This window comes from Candoia aspera, chromosome 3, assembly GCF_035149785.1.
Source record: "Candoia aspera isolate rCanAsp1 chromosome 3, rCanAsp1.hap2, whole genome shotgun sequence".
In the NCBI taxonomy this organism is placed as follows: Eukaryota; Metazoa; Chordata; class Lepidosauria; order Squamata; family Boidae; genus Candoia; species Candoia aspera.
In genome coordinates, this window is record NC_086155.1 from 186,522,710 (window position 1) to 186,545,495 (window position 22,786).

At 40.4% G+C, this 22,786-nt stretch overlaps 1 protein-coding gene across 2 annotated transcripts in view; it reads left to right on the forward strand.

Moving 5' to 3' along the window:
- Positions 1 to 22,786, forward strand: part of LAPTM4B (lysosomal protein transmembrane 4 beta) — a 45,370-nt gene that overhangs the window by 15,364 nt on the left and 7,220 nt on the right. For both annotated transcript variants that reach the window (XR_010067670.1, XM_063299531.1), the window contains exons 2-6: positions 1,477 to 1,588; positions 5,430 to 5,503; positions 8,762 to 8,884; positions 15,207 to 15,305; positions 20,878 to 20,973. Coding sequence is in view for 1 of the 2 variants with exons in the window: in XM_063299531.1 (XP_063155601.1) it covers positions 1,477 to 1,588; positions 5,430 to 5,503; positions 8,762 to 8,884; positions 15,207 to 15,305; positions 20,878 to 20,973 (504 nt within the window). In the remaining variant the exon portion in view is untranslated. The remainder of the gene's footprint in view (positions 1 to 1,476; positions 1,589 to 5,429; positions 5,504 to 8,761; positions 8,885 to 15,206; positions 15,306 to 20,877; positions 20,974 to 22,786) is intronic.

Sequence of the window (22,786 nt, forward strand, 5' to 3'; positions counted from 1 at the left end):
ACTGAGGAGAAAGGGAAGAAGGAGGAAGGGAGAATGGCTGTCTCCAGCTCTCTTCTCTGGAGTGAGCCCTGATCTTGACCTGAAACTCAAGAATGTATTCAAAGAGGTAGTAAATAACTAATTTTGCTAAAGTGCATTGATTTCATTTAGAAGTCTATATATTGGACTGTTGCCTTCCTTTTGTTCCTGCATTTCCATTTTCCTAATAATCAAGAGAAATTTGACTTCACTGGTCTAATCAGGGAATTTCTCATTATAAGCTCTCCCAAGCGCAAAACGGCACAGTTCTATGGCTAGAACAATGCCTTGTGAGTCAGAATTGGCACAAGATTTCTTACATTCTCTATCTGGGGCTTTGGTCAGGAAGATCACATTTGATTGTCTATTGATTGCTTGTGGTTGATATTTCTTTTTCATTCATTATGTTGTTTTGTTGTTTTCTGGTTTTAATTTCCAGTTCACCACTCAGAGTCACAGTAGTGGGATGGGCAATTTATTTAAAAGTGGTTTAAATAAATAAATTTTAAATACATTTCAATAAATATGGGAATATTGGACAGCAAGATACAGTTTAAAAACCCGTAGAAAAAAGAGAGTGAAGAATGCTGTTGTATTGTTGTCTTCAGTTGCAAAATACAAAGTATCTGACCAAAAGAGATTTACTGCACGGAAATTCTTCAAATAATGATCTATTTTTCCTGCTAATATGCCTGTTCCTAATCCTTTCTCTCTGCTGCTATTTGTTTTTCAATGTAGAATATTTTTCCTATCCATCAACCTAAAAATCAAAGCATCCTCCAGAAATTGGAATTTGTCTTCTGACCTGAAAATTAAAACAACTGCTTCCCACAGTGTGTATAATGTATATAAGGTTGGCATATTGCACAGGAACATATTCTAAAGTTTATCATTAAAAGTTACACTAAGTTATAAACAACATAAAATCTTGAGACTTGCTTTAGCCTAGACAGTTTTCTTGAGCTCAGGTATCTATGGGCCAGTCCAGTAATGACCAAAGAATATAGTAGAGCAAAAAAGAGAACATTGAGGGTAAAATGATGTAGCTCAAAACCTTTAGGTGCCATTCTTCTATAGCATTAATCCAATCAGATTGTATTTGTCATGTCAAATGGAATTATCATGCACCTAACATTCTAGAATGTTTGTACATATTTGAAAAGGAAATATGTGCATAGGCCCACATTTTAAAATAAAATCTCTAAATAAGGGCCATAATGTTCAAACTTTTGCTTTCTGGATTTTCTATCCCAAAATGCCACCCAAGTTTTTATATCTAGCAGAATGAAAATATGTGGTCACTAAGTAAATCAGAAATATCACCTGCTTTTAAGAATATTCTTATGAAATAAAAATAAGAAATATGCTCTCTTCTAATGATTTCCATTATAGAACACAACTTCAAAATTTGTGCTCTGATCTTCTGACCCGCCTCGCCCCTTTTTTTTTTCTTCCCAGATCCTCAATGCAGTGGTTCTGCTGATTATACTGAGCTCCTTGACAGATCCTGGCCAGTACCATTTAGCAGGTACTGAATTAAGCAATGACTTTGAATTTATGGATGATGCCAGTAAGTATATATCATTTCATTAGTAATTTACAATCTGGCTCCTGCTAAACTGACCTGATATCGTGCCAGGACAGTACTTTCAGGGCTGGCATAAAATTGCTGTGTGTTTGTATGGGGGCTGAACCTTCTCTGAAAATTCTTGTGACAATACTACTAAAGATGAGATTTACAAAGAGGACTTTAATTGAAGGTGATTTATTAAAACAGGCTGCCTTGTCGTCTGAGATTCACCTTGGATAAGGTCCGGGCTTCAAAAAACCAGAAGACCAGTAAATGGCAACAAAGAAATAGAGGAAGATCTAACACTTGGCTTACATCTAGTGATGTTCTAGATTTTTGCAGCCCTAACCTTGACAGTTAAGATAGGGTTAGGGTTTCACATAGAGAATTACATTAAAGGATTATATTAAATAGACACCTGGAGTGGTAATAGAGTGGCCTGGTCTGAAGCTGTTTTTTAATTACAGTTTAGCTTCGCACACCCATGCCTCAGGCTCTGTGTTCACACTCCTGCTTCTCTTCTAATATGGTGATGGAAGATCAGAAATGTTGGTTTCCATTTTCAGGAGTTGACCAGGAGTTGTGACTACAGGTAGTCCTCACTTAACAACCATTCGTTTAGTGATGGTTCGGACATATGGCAGTACTGGAAAAACGACTTGCGACCGGTCCTCACACAACTGTCGCAGCATCCCCACATTCACATGATCACAATTTGGGCACTTGGCAACCAGTTCACATTTATGACTGTTGCAGTGTCCTAAGGTCACGTGATCACCATTTTCGACCTTCCTGGCCAGGTTCTGGCAAGCAAAATCAATGGGGAAACCATGTGACTCACTTAACAACCACATGTTTCACTTAGTGACCACAGCAGAAAAGTTTGTAAAATTGGATCAATTCACTTAATGACCGCTTTGCTTAGCAACTTTAATTCCAGTCCCAATTGTGATTGTCAAGTGAGGACTACCTCTACAGGAGATTTATTTTAGCATTTTTCTGCATAAGTCAGGGCTCAGGGGGGTACAGCTGCCCCTTATATCTTTGGAGTAGCCTAACCTGCCCCTGACCTCCCCCTCATGGAGCAGAGAGATAAGAAAGGGAGTTACAGGCATGTTTACTTAAAATAATATCATGGAAGAAGTCTTAGGGGATGTTTCTATAGCTAGACAAACAGGAAAAGGATGGAAATAGGAAGCATTCAATCTCCCAGACCCAACTAAACCTAATGCCATGGGAGAGGGCTGGGGCTGGGAGACAGACTTTAAAGAAAAGAAGAATGGCTTCCAATTTGGCATTATGATTTTCAGCCTTTCGGTTTGTGGGGCGTTAAGCAACATAATGGATAAAATTTCTGCAAAATTTTAAGGAATCCATCAATTTTGCTCAAAGCCACGAATAATAGGTAATAGCAATCTGTTTAGCGGGAGCAAGGGTAAAATTTGTGCCTCAAGCCTTTGCTTACACCATATTTTTCATCATTAATATCCCTTTCAAGTTCCCTAATAAGAGGCAAAAATAATTGGCTTTGCTATCTTCAGGGGGCACAAAAAGAATGCTGGACAGCTGCATGCAGACCATGAGTTGACCACCCATGGGATAAAATGGTTCATTTCAAATATTAGTTGTTGAATAAGCCACAGTGGCTGTCTTCACACAACATGCTAGGCCCAGGCCAAACTAACCATTGCAATGTGTGAACTCAGGCAGTGATAAACTATGGCATTGTCTCTACCTTCAGCTCAGTGTTTTACCTGCAGTTCTTATCACAGAGAAACCAGGCTTCCCTGTTGTTACCATGATGCTTTCTTCACACTGCTGCTTCTGTATTTTTCTCCCTGGTTTAGGGCTTTTAATAGAAACCGAGACACTGCCATGGTGGTCCAGGCCATTCCCAAAACACTTACTTAGCAGCAGGACCTCTGAGGGACTTAAGACATTAATGCAATTAATGAGGCCAGAGGTGTGTGCTTGGGTCCATAGCGTGCAGCAACAGGTAGAGTTACAGTGATGCTCACCATTTGGGGTCATCTTTCATTTGATTAGTTAGGTCAGCCTTTCTCAACCTTTTGACACTGGAGGAACCCTTGAAATATATTTCAGGGAACCCTTGCACATTCAGGCTCAAATATAGGCAGAAATTACAAAATTGTTATATTCGTTTCATGGGCAGGCCTGCATATATGCATTAACAGTGTTCTTAAACTAAAAACAAAGAATGAAACTTACCTCTTTAATGTGAAGTTGCCCAAATTTGAAATAATTTTTAAATAAATTGTCATCTCCCAGGGAACCCCTAGTGACCCCTCAACCACGAAACCCTGGTTGAGAAACCCTGGGTTATGTACCCAACATAGTTACCTAGGAATTCACTAGGGAATGCAGCTTGCTCAATTTATAGTGTAAGTTGGTTTTAAAACAACTAGGAATAATTTGCAGCCAGCCAGAACTCATCTAAGTTTGGATAGGGAAAGAGAAAGAAGTGATCAGGATGAATCAGTTCAGCATTAAATTGTCAGCACAATCCTGCAGATATTTGCTCAGAAGTTCAATAGCTGTTTAATAAGTGCCTTAAGAACAGAGGCACTGTCTATGTCAGAACCTGGATATGTTTATGGCATTCTAAACTGCAGTGTATGCCTCATTTGACTGGGTTCACACATTACATTAAGCTATAACATGGCTTGTTTGGTTTTGGCTTAGCATGTTGAATGAATCCAAGCAATTGTGATTTAGTCAGTACATCATGTTAAGCAAACTATAGCTTAATATAATATGTGAACTCAGTCTATCAGTTGTAATTTAAGAACATAAAATAAAACTGCTGCAGGATCAGATATTGAATCAGTGGTCCATCCTGTCCAGTATTCTATCTGTTGTACATATAAATGTTTTCCAACTGAGATAGCATCTGAAACTCACAGTAGGATATGGGGAGGTTTTAAAACGTTTTTCAGTTTTCTTTGAAAGTTTAGTCTAAATTTTTCGGGAGAGATGGGCGGTAACAGAAATGTGAATAATAAATAAATACATAAATAAATAAAGGTTGAAAGAAGCATTTTTAAATGAGCAAAAGTTGAGTTCCCCAGATGATGATGATGATGATGGTGATAGCAGAGTAACTCATTTGTCTGGAGCTCATTTGTCTGGAGCACGGCTGGCTGGGGAATTCTGGAAGTTTATTTATTTATCAAACTTTATCACCGCTCATCTCCCTCCCAAGGAGGGACTCTGGGCGGTTTACAATAAAAACAAAATTAAAATCAAAAGCAGTTACAAATACAATAAATACACTAAAAATAAAATGTGATGGTTGAAGTCCACGCATCTTCAAGTTGCCAAGGTTGAGAGACACTGATCTATAGAGTTAGACAGGTGGGGTTTAGCTCTGGCATGATTTTCTCAGGCCAAAGAGTTGTGTGGTCCAAAATTAGTACCTTCTGCAAACATTAGTCTGAAATCAGCCAGACACATCACTGCAAGCCACGTCTTCCAGCAGAGGATGCTCCTGCATCAGAAAAATTCTCTCTGGACCAAAGGAGAAGAAACTAGGCTGGAAACACCTTCTAATAATATCAAGGAAAATCCAGTTTTATTACAGGCTAATTTGTGCTTTGATAAACAAGGAGAGGCTTGTTTAAGAGAAAAAAAGTAGTCTTGATTTCTGTGACCTCTGGTACCATTGTGTATTGTTAAAAACATGGAATGCTATTAAGAGAACAGTTTCACTTGAAGTTCTGAATATTTTCCCTGGGGAGCAATAATAGTGAACACGCTTTATTTAGCAAAACAAAGATGCTGGCTTTCCACAGTGCTGTGACTGATTCATTATTTATTTCAGATTTGTGCATTGCAACTGCAGTCTCTCTCCTCATGATTCTCATTTGTGCAATGGCCACCTATGGTGCATATAAGGTGAGGCACAATGTATGGCATTGTATTCTGTCATAACTACCTTACTTTAAGAAACTGGTCCACAAAGCATCTAGTGGCTCATGGCATATAATGTTGCCATGGGGGTGGTGCTAGAAAAACATTGTTTGTTTATTTGTTTTGCAGTATTTGCAGACTGCCCCACTTGTGAGACTTTGGGCAGCATACCACAGAGCAGAAGAAAACACAAAGAAAGCTAGACATCCATAAAGATGGAATACCCACAGGCAGTCAGTTGGGACCAAAGGCATGATGGAATAAGGATGTACTTTGCAGAATATAAGGAGGAAGGGTACTACACATACCTCTAGGAGGGGCATATTCCAGAGCATGGGGCTGCATCTGAAAAGGCCCAACATCTGATTCAAGTCCTGTGTACTTCCCAACAGAGGGGAAATTTTCAACAGGCCCTATGTAACCTCTGCTATGCCATGTACGACTTTGTAGATAATCAACATCAGAATTATTCCTCAGTGGCAGGACTGACCCACCAGCAGTCTGACTGCTGCATTCTGGACCAACTGCAACTTCTGAGTCAGCTCCAAAGGCTGTCCCATACAGAGTGCACTGCAGTAGTCCAACTTCATGGCACTCAAGTTGTGAAAACCATTCCCAAGGCACTGTGATCCAAGCAGATTTGCAACTGATGCAGCAGCTTAATTGGAGCAAAGATCCTCTGTCCACCGCCTCTGTCTGCTGTTTAAGCAGAAGTCATGAATCCAGGAACCCCAACTTAAGAACAAACTCCTATGTGGGGAAGCACAGACCTATCTAAACTAACTACTGGGCTGATGTTATTAGACTGCCATGATGTTTATTGACAAAAAGCAATTCAGGCTTGGTAGGAATTAATCTCAGTTTGTCTTACCCCATCCAAATCCCTGTATCTCCAGATACCAGTTCAGGATTTCCACGTCATCTCTAACTTAGCTTGGGGTGTCAATATACAATTGATTGGTATAAAGACAACACCCTATTCTGTACCAGTGGATGATCTCTCTCAGCAGCTTCATATAGAAGTTGAATAACATAGGGGATGACACAAACCCTGTGGCCTTGCACTGAAGCAACTAAAGACTTGAGCATTGCTCCCCCATGATTATTGTCTGGAACTGACCACTTGGGTAGGAGCTACTGTTAAACAGTGCCCACAACTCCCAAACCTTGAAGACAGTTCAGCAAGATACCATGGTTGATGATATCATATGCTTCTGAGAGATCCATCAGGAATAAGATGGAAACACTCCCATCATCTAAGCCTCAGTGAAGGTCATCTACTAGAGCAACCAATGCTGTTTCCACCCTATGACTGGGCCTGGATCCAGTTTTGCAGGAATCCAGATAATCTACTTTTTCTAGGATTCTGTGTACCTAGCTGGATTCCTACCTCCTTCTTAACATTCTTCCTCAGAAAGGGGATATTGGAAACCGGGCAAAAGTTGTCAAAAACAGCTATATCCAGGGACAGCTATTTTTGTGAAGGCACACTGCCACTTCCTTCAAGGCAGGTGGCATTATTTCCCCCCCTACACACATACACACACACTAAGAAGCATTGACATTTCCCCTTCTCAGCCACTCAGCCAGGACAGATCTAGATCACAGATGGCAGAATTCATCTCACAGAAAACCCAACCCATTTGTTAGCCCTTCAAGGTAGACCAGACTAGGGAACCAAAGTTATGAATGCTAATACCACTTTTATTACAAGGTTACAGTAACAGAATCTTGCAAGTCTGAATGTGCCTCCCGCCTCCCTCCCTTTATCTTCAAGAGAACTAGGGAGGGTCAAGCCTGAGATGCTTTCTCAAATTACATTTCTGCCTCAAACTAAAACTTCTTTTGTCCAACCATTGTCTTGGTTGCGGCTCTTCCTCCTGTTCCTCAAGGTTACTATTACAGCCCATGACACCACTTTCTTGAGCTCTACAACTCAGAAGAATCCCAGATGATGCCACCCCAAGACCCCACTCCAATCATCCCAGTGGACTCTGCCCAAGTGGCAGCCAACCCAAGAGCAGATACCAGTGAATTTAACTGCCAAAGAACCCACAAATCAATCTGGGGTGGCTGCAGGTGCTTTGTCCCACTCATCTTTCCATAAAAGGATCTGGGTAACTGAACAGACCCCACCGGGTAGAATTCTAGGGACATAATTAGTGCAGAGAAGGATATTAGAGGTAGTCCTCGCTTACTGACCACTTATTCAGTAACCAAAGTTGTGGCAGCACTGAATGAGTGATACTTATGACTGGTCCTTGAAGTTCTGGCCATCGCACCACCCCTGCAGTCACATGATCGTGATTCAGGTGCTTGTCAACCAGCTTGCACTTAACAACGGTTGCAGCACCCCACAGTCACGTGATCACCATTTGCAATCTTCCCTGCCAGCTTCCCACAAGCAAAGTCAATGGGGAAGCTGGCAGGGATGGTCACAAGTCACTCTGGTAGGTGCCCCTGGCCTCCCTACACTCACGTGGCACCTCACCATCTATTCCCTGGCCTTCCTATGTTTGTGTGACACCGCACCATACATTCCCCCAGCCTCGCTGCAGTTGCGCAGTGCCACAGCGGCCCCTCCCCCAGCCTCCCACAACTCATGCACAGCCTGCAGCAGGCCTCCCCTGGCCTCCCACCCACCCACTGCAGAATCCCCCATGGCACCCCCACACTTCTTACCTGGGAGTCCTGTTGCTTCCCACTTAAATGACCTGCGCATCTTGGGGTTACAACAGAAACTGGTACTGGCAGGATTATCATCGTTAAGCAATGTGGTCACATGATGTTGCGCTTTATGACCGCATCACTTAGCGATGGCAATCCCAGTCCCAATTGCCGTTGTAATCCAAGGACTAACTGTACACACATTCCTCTACTATTATAGTAAATGCATGCACATTCTTATTTGTTCAAGTAGCCACTATCACGTGGATATAACTGATTCCTACTCTTCTGTGATAGGGCATACAAGTGCTATATCAGGACTAGATAAAATATTTTTGATTGATATTTTCTGAGAGTTTGGCCAAAGGCAGGAATTCTGGGAACTGCGGTTAGAAACAGCTGGAAGCATCGAGTTGCTCATTACCGTTCTACCTGTCTGTAGTCATCTGAGACATTATTTTTTAATGTAGTTCTTTTTATGTTATGGACCCCTTTGACATGTTCAGAAAAATGATTAAAAATTGCATTAAGATTCTGTAACTAATGATTCCCTTCCGTTTTATTTTTTCTGTTCAGCAACATGCAGCCTGGATCATCCCTTTCTTCTGTTACCAAATCTTTGATTTTGCACTCAACACTTTAGTTGCTATCAGCATACTTGTTTATCCAAACACGGTTCGGGATTATCTGCAGCAACTGGTAAAAGACTTTCTTATTCAATATTCAGACTGTTTGTGTAAATAATCACTGTCAGCTTCACACTCAGACTATGAGAATAAGGTGTACCTGCCCACACATGCAGGCCAAGCATAAGTTTATAGGAATATTAGTAGCCCCATACATTCCTGCTCTCTATTCTATAGATGCCTATAGAACCTGTAGTGCCCTAAAATTTCTTATAGAAAGCAAAGCCAGGGTCTGCCTCCTTCCTATAATTTGAGAGCAACCAATCTTCTTCTGGCTGAAACTGGCAGTTTGGGGGGGGGGGTTCCCAGGGGAGCTTTGAGGGTGACAGCAGATGCAGATCAGAATTAGAAGTGACATGACTGTCAAAAACACTGACAGCTGTGTTCCTAATCCCCAGTTTTGCTTTTATAGAAATTGCCAACTTATTTAGCATATGTGAATGTGTTTGAATCCGAATGTCAAGGATGCTACATCAGCTTCCACTGCTCCAGAAAATAATAGGAGGAACATATACCAAGAGAAACTATGCAGTGCCAAAGTGCTATTTAATCTCCTATGAAGAAATAATTCTGTACCCCTTCTTCCCCTCCTATATTTAAGTCCCATTTTCCCCCAAAGTGGGAAATGTCCTAAATTATATCCTCTAGAGCATGGAAAAACAGATTTTTGGGGGGGGGGGGGGAGAGGAAGAATTCTCAAAAATGGGATGTTGGACCGGAAAATGTATTAAGTATTCCACCCAGAGGGACATGGAATTTATTGGAAATAGTTTAATATTGGAATGCTTTCATCTTTGAAGAGCTCTTTGCTCCAAGATTTCTTCTTAGGGGAAGTTCTTTCTTGCTTTTTTTTAAAGGGGAATAACTCTAACTCCGTAGCAGACTGAAAGAGTTTAGTGGTTTGCTGATCTTGGATTCCAGTCTTTCCCTTCTGTCAGAGGCCTGGAAAGACTTCATATGTTAAAAATTTATTCATCTCTGTAACAATAAGTAATTAAAATCAATGCTCAGAGCCCTTTTATTAAGAGGAGATTGGTGTTTCCAAGTCAAAGCCCCACCTATGTCAAGTTTCTCTCTTTCCTTTGTTTTTACTCCTTATGTCAGATGATTTCATTTACTACAGTGTTTCTCAAATTCAGCAACGTTAAGATGTGTGGACTTCAACTTTGGGAATTCCCCAGCCAGCATGGCTGGCTGGAGAATTCCGAAAGTTGAAGTCCACACATCTTAACGTTGCCAAGTTAAGAAACACTTTAGAAAAGTTCTGGAGGCAAACTCTAGGATGCCCATGTGCTGAAGAAAATATATTCTACACCTTCATGCCTCTCTTGGAGACCCTCTGGGGAAGATTTGGAGGTGACTGAAGGGCTGTGGATGGGAGGAAGCAATAGTCTGTTCATATAATATTAGATGAAAATCGCTAGAGTTCCTCTGAAACATCTACCCGTTGCTTCATTGTCTCAGCATTAGATACATTTTCTCCTTTCTGTTAACTTGCTGTGCTGTACTGTCAAAGGTTAATCCACTTTTTAACAATATCTTTTCTCGTCAGCTTGATTACTGAGAGCAATTTTATTCTTTATTTATACTGGTTGTTGATATTGTAATTTATATTTTTATGGTTTTAATTGCTGATTTTACTGTGAACCATCCAGAGTCCCCCTTTTTGGGGGGAGATGGGCGGTGATATAAATTTGAACAATAAATAAATTAAAATAAATAGATAAATAAATAAATTACTCGCCAAAATGATGAGAGATTTTTAATGCTCTTGAATAGGACTCAGAATTAATATTTCTACATTTTTTGTGGATAGACAGTTAGATAAAACATGTGTACATACATTCATACCCTAGATAATAATTCAAGATTGTGCAATGGTATCTGAGGCCTCAAAAGATCACTAATCTCTGTTCTAAGACGACAATCTGCGTATTGCTAATTAAATAGAATTTTTTTTGCAATGCATTTATCTTTCCCTTGAGTTATAAACAAATCCTTTTCCTATAAATTTTTCCTTACATAACAGGAGATAGTCAAAATCAGAAAAGAGAGGCACAGTTTGCATGTAGTATTCATCTAATTACGCAGTACAGAAAAGCTCAAAATTTACAGCTTGCTGTATGTGGGAAATTTTATGCGATGATACGTCAGCCAAAAGCACTAGCAAAAAATCATCTTAAGAAAAATAGTACTTTGAGCCTCAGTTTTTGTTTGTTTGTTTGTTTGTTTTTCTTTTCAAAATTATTATATTGTCCTGGTGTGGGAAACAGGTGGAGTATTGGGATGTTCATACTTCTTGTGTAACTCTATCTGCTGTTCCCCAATTTAGCTGCTGTCTTAACTACTGTTAGAAGCTGTCTATTAGTACTTGCTCATAAAAATGAGAGAGTCATTTTGTAACAGATTGTCAGTCCTCCCAGGTAAACCAGACAGGAAACATGACCAGATGAGCTACTTCTACTTTATTGTTAGGCTACATTAACAGAATCTTGCAAGTCTGAAAGGACAAATCTGCCATCCCTTTTTACAGCCTGATCAATTAGGGTAGGTCCTTCCTAAGTTTCTTTCTCTGACTGTTAAGCAGTTGCAGGCTCCTCCCCCTTGTATCAGATCATTCCTATGCAGCACCTCTCTCCCCCTATCTTCCAAGGTTATCACATTCCATTACATACTGTAGCTGTCATGAGTAAGGATGGCGAGCAGGGGGCTCCCATCCAGACTGTCAAGCGCATGCGTAGCACTGAGGAATTGGGCAGCCATTCAAAGAGACACAGATCAGGACCGCCTTAACCTTTGGGGTTTATATGTCTGGGTTTTTCCCACGCTTCTTCAGTTTGTTAGGATTCCTGTTATGTACTAGCAATAAACATTAGAGACCAGTTCCTTGTCTCAGCGTGTTTCCTGGCTGTTAGGACAGTAGCTATACTTAAGATTTTTTCTGTCTTGCTCTAAATAAATGTTTAAACCTGTTGAACAAGCATGGATTTCTTCAGTATGGTCTAAACATCAAGAATTAAAACCTTCCAGTAAGCTTGACTCCTGCAGAAGAGACAGAACCCTGTTTCTTTTGAGATGGCGTGCTTAGCATTCCCAAGCAGTCTCCCACTGAACACTGACTTAACTCCAGAACAATTTAGCTTGAGCAAGAATGCTGCATCATGTGCAGAACATGTCTTTGGACTGTCTGACCATACCAATTCAGGATTGGCCAGTGCCCCTTTCAGAGGTGGCATGAGAGATAATATGAATCTTGACATATGACTTGCGAGGTTTAGAGTTAGAATTGAGTTAGAGCTTAGGTTTCTGGATCACATGTCCTTAATTCAATCTATCTAATGTAATAGCATCCATAAGGGATGTGCATGAATTAAGAGTTTGTTGGAATTGGGCACAGCTTTGTATGAAAAGAGAGAAAACTGCCATCCTGCAAAAATAGACATGTATTCCCAACAAAGTGAAGAGTGATAAAAATATTGGTTCAGCACACAAACACAGTTTCTTTTTAAGTAAAGAAGTGAAAGCATGATTGTATAATATTTATCTTCAATCTGTTCTACCTCATCTGGTGGGACTAAACAGTTGGTGCACTTCGGTGAAATTCCAAATGAGGAAATGTCTTGCTAACACTTGGCAAAGGAGAAAAGCATGCAGAAATATTTGTGTCTAAATGAATCTGGCAGGAAACATCAATTCATTGCTGCAATCTTTGGGAATGAAAAAGAACTCCTTTTCTCCCTCCAGAATTCTATAATTTAAAATGCAGATACAAACGATAACTGCTGAGAGCTTTGTGAAGTTACAAAAACAGATACATGCAAGTAAGAGTTGCAGTTTCTTCTTTGTGGATGAGACTTCACCACGACCATTCTGTCCAGCTCTGGCCATCACATGAAGATCCAGATGAGGTGGATCGGGTTCCAAAACGAGGACACCAATAAACAAGAGACCGAAAACTTAAGTCCTGGGAAGAGAGATAAATAACTTTTGAGAATGTTGAGCCTTGAGAAGAGACATGAAAACGATAACTTTTTTAAATAGCTGCTAGGATGTCATAGACAAGAGCACTGTCACCACCCTCATCATAATGAACAATCTTATCTCAGGTGCAGGATGCAGAAAAAGGGTTTTAAGTTAAAAGAAGGCAGACTTGGAATGAATATTAGCAACAATAAGAACACTTTGATAGTAGGACCAAAGACACAAAGAGGTGATAGGTATGTTCACGTATATGTCAGAAATGCTTTAACTTGGATTCCTGCATAGGGGAAGTGATTGGGCTTAGTGCTCTAATTTTTTTTTTTAATCCATTCAATCGTGTCCGGTTCTTGAAGACTGCCTGGATAAGTTCCTGCAGTTTTCTTGGCAAGGTTTTTCAGAAGTGGTTTGCCCTTGCCTGCTTCCTAGGGCTGAGAAAGAGTGACTGACCCAAGGCCCCCCAACTGGCTTTGTGCCCAAGGCAGAACTAGAACTCACAGTCTCCCGGTTCCTAGCCTGATGCCTTAACACTACACTGAACTGGCACTCCAGTGCTCTCAACAGCCCTTCCAATTGTATGATGAAGATGAAGAGTATGATTTTATGTGTATTACATTTACATTGCACACTTTGTAGAAGGAATTCAGAGTAGGATACATAGTTCTCCCTGCTCCTTTATTTTATTCTCAAAACTATCTTTGGGAAATCTCAACATGGTCTTAGCTGGGTGGAGATTTAAATTCCTGCCCAATATCCTAACTGCTGAACTCTAGCCACAACTTAGGGAATAAATCACAACTGCCTGGATTTATGCAACAGATTAAGTCAAAACCAAACAAATTACAATTTAGTGTAATTTGTACAGCGTGCAAATCCAATCTATGACTCATACTTAATTCAACATATGAAACAGAAGTTTGTAGTATCCAGAGACTCTGCTAGAGTTTGGTGTTTATTTTTGCTGGAAATGAAACATTACATATAGAAGATGCACAGAATTCCCTAGAGTCTTGTGCAAGTATCCATTCCACAGGCACCTTTTCTTGCTTTCACATCTATCCCATACAACTATGCAAATATGGTCCTCCTAGGACTATGGAGATTCCTGGTTTGTGCCAATATTTTTATTTAAGAAGGTTGAATGATGTTTCCACATTAATTTTATGGCTCTGAAAACTTATTTACCTCCTTGGTATACTGGCTGCTATCTCGGATTGTCTCCTAATCTTTCCTACTTGATTTACCAGATTATCAGGTTGGAGACTGGAGATTGGATTCCCCTGGAATGACCATCTCATTTAGGGACATTTGGTTGAGCCTGGTCAAAAAGCCACTTCAAGCTCTGTGGAATTAACGAGTAGCACCAAACAACCTGAGAACCAGTTTGGTGTAGTGGTTAAGATATTGGGCTAGAAACTGGGAAACCATGAGTTCTAGTCTTGCCTTAGGCACGAAGCCAGATGGGTGACCCTGAGCCAGTCACTCTCTCTCAGCCCTAGGAAGGAGGCAATGGCAAGCCAATGCACAAGCTGCATTGGGTCCCAGGCTGCTTCTGGGTCCAATTCAAGGTGTTGGTCATCACCTTTAAAGCCCTACATGGCATGGGGCCAGGTTACCTGAGGGACTGCCTCTTCCCCGTTACATCGACCTGTCCCACCCGATCATGCAGAGAGGGCATGCTGTAGACCCTGTCGGTAAGAGAATTCCATCTGGCGGGGTCCAGGAAGTGGGCCTTCTCTGCAGCAGCTTCCGCCCTCTGGAACATTCTTCCTCCGGAGGTGAGGCAAGCCCCCTCTCTCCTGGACTTCCATAAAAAACTGAAGACCTGGTTTTGCCACCTCGCCTGGGGCAGGAAGGGGAATAGTCATTCTTGGGGATGGCTGGCACCCTAGAATGGCCCCTTATATATCCACAGACTGAAGTAGATCCTCACTGCCATCTGGATTTTATTGCATTTTATATTTTTATCTTCTATTTTTATCTATATTTAATGGATTATTTATAGTTTGTGTTGAATTTTAAATTTTACTTCTATTGCAAACCACCCAGAGTCCCTCCTTAGGGGGAAGAAGGGCGGTGGTAAATGTGACAAATAAAATAAAATAAATAAATTCTGAAAAATCTTGCCAAGAAAACTGCAAGGAATAGTCCAGGCAGTCTCCAGGAGTGAACATTGACTTGAAGGCACACATACATACCAAATAACTTGCTCTGCCTGACAGGATGGCTATGAAGTTTAAAAATATCCCTGAGTTTCACAGAATACAACCGCATTAAACAAACTTTGCTCTGTAAAATATTAAAAAAGAAAGCAGAAAGTTTGATGAGATTGCTAACGATTTCCTTTTAATTTTCAGCCTGCAAATTTCCCCTACAAGGAAGAGATTATGTCGATGAATTCAACCTGCCTAATTGTCATTCTTCTTCTTTGTTTAAGTATGACATTGGCTTTCAAGGTAAGCATGCATCTATTAACATATTTTTACCCACCTTTACCCTACTTAGCAATATGAACTGGGAAAGAGGAAAAGGCAGGAACCGAGCAAAAATTATTTACTGACCAGCACAGAGAAACTGGAATAGCAAGAATGGGGCCAAATCCAAAGGAAAACAATGTCCTAGGATCCGAACTTGGTAACAGTCACGTATGTAGGTGTCCTGTGGATTTCATAGAATGAGCCGGCCTTCCCCTAAACTGGTGCCCACCAATTGTATTGGAACTGTATCTACTAGAATCCACCAGTCCCAGGTTGGTGAAGTGATGAGCTGTTAGAGTTGTTATGTGCAAATCAGCAAAATGTGCTTTTATCTCAAAAGTGTCAAACTGGTGAGCTGTATTTAGTGGCTTTGCTTTTCAGGCTGAAAGTAGGTCAAGATGATGAACTGGTTATTTCTGAAGAGGGACAGCCTTTCAGTGGGCATTGCAAATGCTGTCTTTAAAAAACTGCGAAAAGATGGGTGTAGGCTATATATGCTTAATAGACTGCTTGTGTCCTTGTTTTATCTCTGACTGAGAGAAATACAAGCCTGGTGCATGTATGTCCAGTAATCATCAGTGTTCCAGTTTGAATTCTTTGTGTTTTGCATAAAGCTGATACCTATTTGTAGATTATGGGAATCTGTGTAATAAAAGCCATAATCAAGTAAGTTGTATCATTCCCCATTAATATAGCAGGTGGTGCCTGTTCCCATACTGAAATGAGATATAATTTTAATATCTCTGTGCTCATTCCTATTTCTTAATTATCACTGTCTTAAGTAACGGGGAGGGACGCGGTGGCGCTGCGGGTTAAACTGCTGAGCTGCCGATCGGAAGGTCGGCGGTTCGAAACCGCGCGGCGGGGTGAGCTCCCGTTGCTAGTCCCAGCTCCTGCTCACCTAGCAGTTCGAAAACATGCAAATGTGAGTAGATCAATAGGTACCGCTTCGGTGGGAAGGTAACGGCGTTCCGAGTCGTCATGCTGGCCACATGACCCGGAAGTGTCTATGACAACGCCGGCTCCAAGGCTTAGAAACGGAGATGAGCACCGCCCCCTAGAGTCGGACACGACTGGACTTTACGTCAAGGGAAACCTTTACCCTTTACCTAAGTAACGGGGAATCACTGAGCATAGAAGCAAGTGGCAGGCAGAAGTAGCTACCTCTGATAGGCCAGTGCTGAACTGGCTCCCATAATTTTGGTCTCCAAGTTAAATCTTCCTTACCTTCTATTTGGACTTTGGCATATATCTCTCATTGTTCAAAAGGGGTTTATATTCCATATACATCTAAATGTTCCTAAGTGATTCATCTAAATGATCTATGCTATTACTTAAATATAACAAGCTTGTTTCCAAAAATACAAATACCTGATCACTTCTTTATATTACATTTTGGCTTAATTCATTGGTAGTCTTAATATAAATCCTTCAAGACATTCATTGTGAGATAGTCTAAAGGTGTGTTTAACTTGGGGATCAGCACTTCTGGAAAGAACTGCCAAGATCCAGTAGTCTAAACCAGGCCCTAAATATCATGAGACAAATACAGGCCATCACCAACAGAATAGAGATGTCAGTGGAGTCCTTGGTGCTCTCTGAGCTTTGTTGTTTTCTTGCAGACGTTCCATTGCCAGACTAGGCAACATCTTCAGTGCAAAGAGGGAGTGGGCCTTGCTTACTGAGAGCAAGGCCCACTGACTCTTTGTACTGAAGATGTTGCCTAGTCTGGCAATGAAACGTCTGCAAGAAAACAGCAAGGCTCAGAGAGCACCAGAGATGTCAGTATTTAGCTGCCTTTCCTGCTTATGAATTATTGGGCAGGATTTGCAATGCACAGCTAGGAGATTGTGTCAAAAATAAGCAGTGTTTGGAAACCCTTGCCAGAATTTGTGATAGTCACAGACTAATGAAAGATAAATTGGTAGTAACATGTATTTACCTCCTTCCCCCATATTCTCCTCCGTGCAATCCCAGAATCTAGAGGGGTGGCCCTCCCAGATTGATTTAGGTTGCCCACCAGAAACTGAAGTGGGCAGGAGAAAAAGGGAAACACCTCTTACTTGCACAAGCAGAAAACCTCCTCTTTGTTGAGTATGGACCAGGGATAGGGACTATGGCACCAACATGTGCCAATATGCCCACACTCTTCCTTAGTGCCCCTTAGTCTCCCTGTCTCATCTGATTTTTTTTTCCTTTTTAGATTTTTCTAATTAAAAATATGAAATTGGAGTTAACATGCTGCACAGTGAAATGGCAGCCTATAGCAGAGTCTTACAAAAGTCTGATAAGCAGAGTTAGAAAATAAAATCAGTTGGTGACAGCAGCACAATGCTTTGTTTGGAAACAAGGGTAGTATGAGGGCTAGAGGGAGTTGTCAGGGAACTGATTAGCTATTTTGTGCCTGTCCATTTTGCTCTTCACCATCCTAGAAGCTGTCAGATGAAGGGTAGTATATAACTGTAATTAATTTCCTATTTATACAATAATTTGCAGATATTTGAAGATTTTTATCACTCTTCTCCACTTTGCTATTGTTGGCTTTCCTTGTTCTTCATGATGAAATTTTTAGTGCAATTAATTTATAGCCCCACTGTGATTTCTTCTCTTGGGTGCAAGTTATTCAGACTGAATACTTCTTATGAATCTTGGATATGATGTTTCTCCTGAAGCAGAAAGTTTAGGCTTCTTTGCAACCACCTTGCACTGTTGAATCGTTTGGTATCTAGGGACCTATAAACCTCAACTCTTTTTCTCATCAGGGTTATTCTTAAAGTCAACTGCCTCCTACTTTAGTTGTCTGTTGCAATTTTCATTGCTCCAGTATCATTCAGTTGTCTGCCATCAGCTGATTTCTTGGCCATCTGTATCTTGAAGAGCAGTTTTGAATCAGGGAAAGTTTTGATTGATACCTTTTCTTCTTGGAAGATGAGATGGATTCCTATATTCTTTAGGGGTCGTGGAGATAAGGAAAACTCTTTGAAATATTATTTACTTGTTAAAGATAATTTTGTTTAAGCCATCTATTGAAGCCTTGTGCTGAGTTAGTGGCCCTTTAAAGCTCTGTAAAACTAACCGCTGGATTTTATTAATCTTTGGCAAGACGCACAGCACAGCTTTGTGGTTTCCTGTACATGGAGATCTTTTATGTTTGGTCATCCTTACTTTCTTCTCCAGCATTTTTTTTAAAACATTCACCAGATTGTGTTGGCTTAAACCAGTAATAAATGACTCTGTTGAGCCAGTGTATGCTAATTACTATTATACTTATTATGTTTAAAAGATTACTGTACAGTAATGCGAACACTGGTAAAGGGAAAATGTTAGTAAGATAGAAAGCAATTTCTGTTTTAGAAAAGGGAGAAAGCTAAAAAGAAATCCTCCAACTTTTTAAATGGTCATCTGGACTTTGTTAATAGAATGTTCATTTGTTTAGAATGGAATGTAAGGGCAAGGAAAGCATACACTGTTGTATTTTTAAAAGTTCCAAGGAATTGATATTGCTGAATTTTTTTACTCAAATAATATTGTTGAATGGGACTGTTCAGATTAGGGCTGCCAGGTCTCAGCTGGAGAGCAGATTAATTGTACTAATTACCGGGAGACTGTGAGTTCTGGTCCTGCCTTAGGCACAAAGCCAGCTGGGTGACCTTGAGCCAGTCACTTTTTCTCACCCTAGGAAGGAGGCAATGGCAAACCACTTCTGAAAAACCTTGCCAAGAAAACTGCAGAGACTAGTCCAGGCAGTTGCCAGGAGACAAGACTGACCTAAAGGCACCCCCCCCCCACCCCCAAAAAGGTCTCAGCTACAAAAAAATTGAACAACCGCTAGATGGCAACAAAGAGTTAAAGGAGTTTCTTCATCTTTTTGCTGCCATTTAGAGGTCTTCTGAATTTTTATGTTTTGAAACTGGTATCCAAAATTCAGCAAAATCAATGAGCTATAGCAACTCTCAAGTTCATATGCTCCCACTTCTCAGCAAAAGAAACAAAAATACCCTACTTTAGTATAGGATATTCCAGACATTCCTACTTTTTGTATAGGGTATTCTAGGTGTTTCACAGGCAAGACCTACTTGCAACAATCTTGAGGGCCCAGACCATGCAGAGCACCCCAAAACCTTGAATGTAGCACCCTGAAACCTCCAAAAGATATTTATGAATTATTTTTAATGTGGCAGAAGAGGAAATGCTTGGTAAGTAATTGTAGTAACTACATTTAATTTAATTAACCTGAAACATTTAAAAAAATGAGATCAAATTTAGTTGCTGTCCTGGTCCCATACACTGTTTTGGGGCTGTACATGGTCCCTGGGATGTGCTTAAAATCCAAATGTGGCCCTTAGCCCTGAAAAGACTGTGCTTTTCTGCTATAAAGGAAGTCACTCTGGGACACTGGGCTGATTGAGAATAGCTCATTAAGGCTATTGGTGAGTTAATAGCACAAGTGAGATTAGTATCAGGGATTTCATAATTCTGTAAGAGAGTTCAGTCATTATGTTACACCAGCTCTCTTTAGAGACGGAAACTCAAGAAATTAATCTGATCATCTCACTTCTGTATTTCTGGATAGGAAAAGTATGCACTATAAAACCAGTTCAGGACAACTTAAAGGTCTTTTAGCAGAATGAAAGGCTTTTAAGGACAAATCTGCAGGAAAGCGGTAAACAAAAAGAATTTCCATTTCAATATAGTTCTGCATTTATGTGGATGGTATGTTTGTGTGCAAATCTCCAAGGCACTTGGTTTGGCTAGCTTAATGAATTTAGTTGATCTTATTCTCATGTGGTGGGTGATGACTCTACCAGGTGTCAGTTGTGGGTGAGCTGTTGGGGTGTGTGTGTGTGTGTTTTAATTAAGAAACCTTGTGGGCCTGGCTTTCAAAGAAAAAGAAGGAAAAAAATGTAGATTTGGAATTCTATGACTGCGCACATTTTTGTAACTTTTAAAAGTGTGTGTACTATTGGCTCTGGCTTATATCAGTAGATCTCATTAATGCAGCCTTGCCATCAAATTTACAATGAAATTAATCTTCACAAGGAAATATTTGAAGCCTCGATATGCATGTAGAATATGAAGGAGAATATCCAGATGAATTTTCAAAGAGAACTTACTACAGCCTTTTTACTGGGAGCAAAGGCACTTGTCTATAATTGTTATTTTGCCATTTTCTCTCCCAACATTCCAGTCTTGGCCTATCCCTATTTTTAATTTGTTATTTTAAAGATTTTTTTTGTAAATTTAACTATTCTAAATAAGTGCAAAACTACTCCGGGGAAAGGAGAGGAGCTTTGTGATTCATCCACACTAACCAATATTCTGCACAGTTGGCTTTTGGAAACAAGACAGAATGGAAAAAAGACATCTCTTAAGCAGCATATAACACACGATGGCAGGTTCTCCAGTTAGAGTACCCTCCCAGAAGTCCTCAGCCAGCACAGTCATAGCTGAAAGTGCCAAAGTTTGGGAAGGCTGCCCAGTGGTGAAGAAATTCAGTTCACAGTTCAACACATCTTGACTTCTCCCTTTCCTCCACCTTCTTTCCTTCCAGGCTTATTTGATCAGTTGTGTATGGAACTGTTATCGCTACATTAATAACAGAAACAACTCCGATGTCCTGGTCTACATTACTACTAATGACACAGCGGTAAGCTTGTTGGGATTGACTGGGACTCTGAGAGCTTCCTGGGTTTGGATGGGAAGACTTGTTTTGGCTTGTGCAAAATCCAGTGGGAACCTTCAATGATGCAAACTTTGACCAGCATAGCTGCTGCTTTCCTGGGTACTTATAGGGGAATAATGGGTCTTATGCTTATGCTGAGAAAACAAGTTGCCCAAGTCAGACATGACTTCCTCTGTGCTCTGGATTGGATGTGTAGCTAAGTAAGTTAAATCTTCATCTCTGGAGAAACTGTCCACAGTTCTGGATAATGTTTGTTTGGGGACATCAGGGAATGCTTTTGTCTTCCTGTGTCATGTTTGGGCTTCCCAGAGACACCTGGTTGGCCATTACTAGTAACAAGATACTGACTAAAAGATCTTACAATAAGCTCATGTACTGTTAAGCCATTATTTGTTTTTAATCAAGGTTTCTTGAATAATCCCAAATTAGTGTGGTTCAGACACTGCACTAGGCCATGAATCTTGGAATATAAACCACAGTGGCTCACAGTACATTAAACAAAAAACAAATGAAGTATACTATGGCTTAGGTTGATGTTTGAACCCAGATCTGACAGGGTTCTTTCAATGATGTTATATTTACTTTTGCATTGTTTAAGGAGATATATATCCTTACCTGCCAAGATGTCCCTAAACCTTGTCCCTGTGTTGCCCATCCTCATGCAGCTTATTCCCTTGTTCTCGTTTCTGCATGCAGTTACTTAGCATTTCCTAGTTAATTACCTGTTGTATGCCTTTTATCTAAGCCTGAAGTTTTGAATATCAGAATTAGAACAAGCCAACACTTAACAAAACATCAAACTAAAATTTCAGGACTTGACTTGTTCCAACCTTGATGCTGATGTAGATGTTAGGGTAAATGGGACTTTAAAAAATCTTATAGCAGGCATCCTGATCCTTGCATTCTCCAGAAATGTTGGGACAGCAACACCCAATATTGGCTTCCAGTTTGGGAATATTGGTCTACGATATCTGAACTGGATCTCTATCAGTAGGTCCTGGTTCCTGCTTCCTGCTTCCCTTCTTCCCCCAAAAGATTCTGTCCTTATGTCTGAGAAGTCTTAAACAAAAAGTGTGCAGTATGATCAATGTTAGCATTGTAAAGTTCAGAATGTTCTGGATCCAGGAGCAATAGTGCAATTACATCCTTTTGCTTTAATTCCCAGAACTGTCCACACCCTGATATGGGAAGATCCAGGAACATAGACATTTTCCCTTAAAATGTGCTCTGAATTAGACCCAGTAAGCCCATTTCTTGGAGACGTCTTTGTAATGACTCCCAGATGATCCTGCCACAGTACACTGTATATGTTATATCACTTCCCCAGCGTATGTTCTTTGTCTAGAGAGAGCTCTTTTATTTTCTAAAAGTTAGTTTTGTCTCTATATGTGGGCAGCTATATATTCTCTCACACAGTAAATGTCTTCTGGGGAATGCTTTGGCAACACAGAGAATTCAAAGCTATAAATTGTCTCTGGACAGTCCACTTCCATCTGTAATTGCTCCAGAGTGGTTTCTAATGGCAATGTTCATAGACAAACATTTAGGTTGCTTCCTGCTTAGTTAAGCAGGGAGACAAACTGGGCTCTACTATTCGACAGACGATATTTTGTTAAGAGATAGCTCCAGCTGTCCATAGTTTCAGATATACTCTTGAAACTATGTTCTAAGTCCTGTGAAATATACAGTAATATTGCTTGTTTGTTTATTCATTCACTTTGCTTGCCCATTCCCAGAAGCTATGGTGACTCACAATGTCAACACACAAAATTATTAT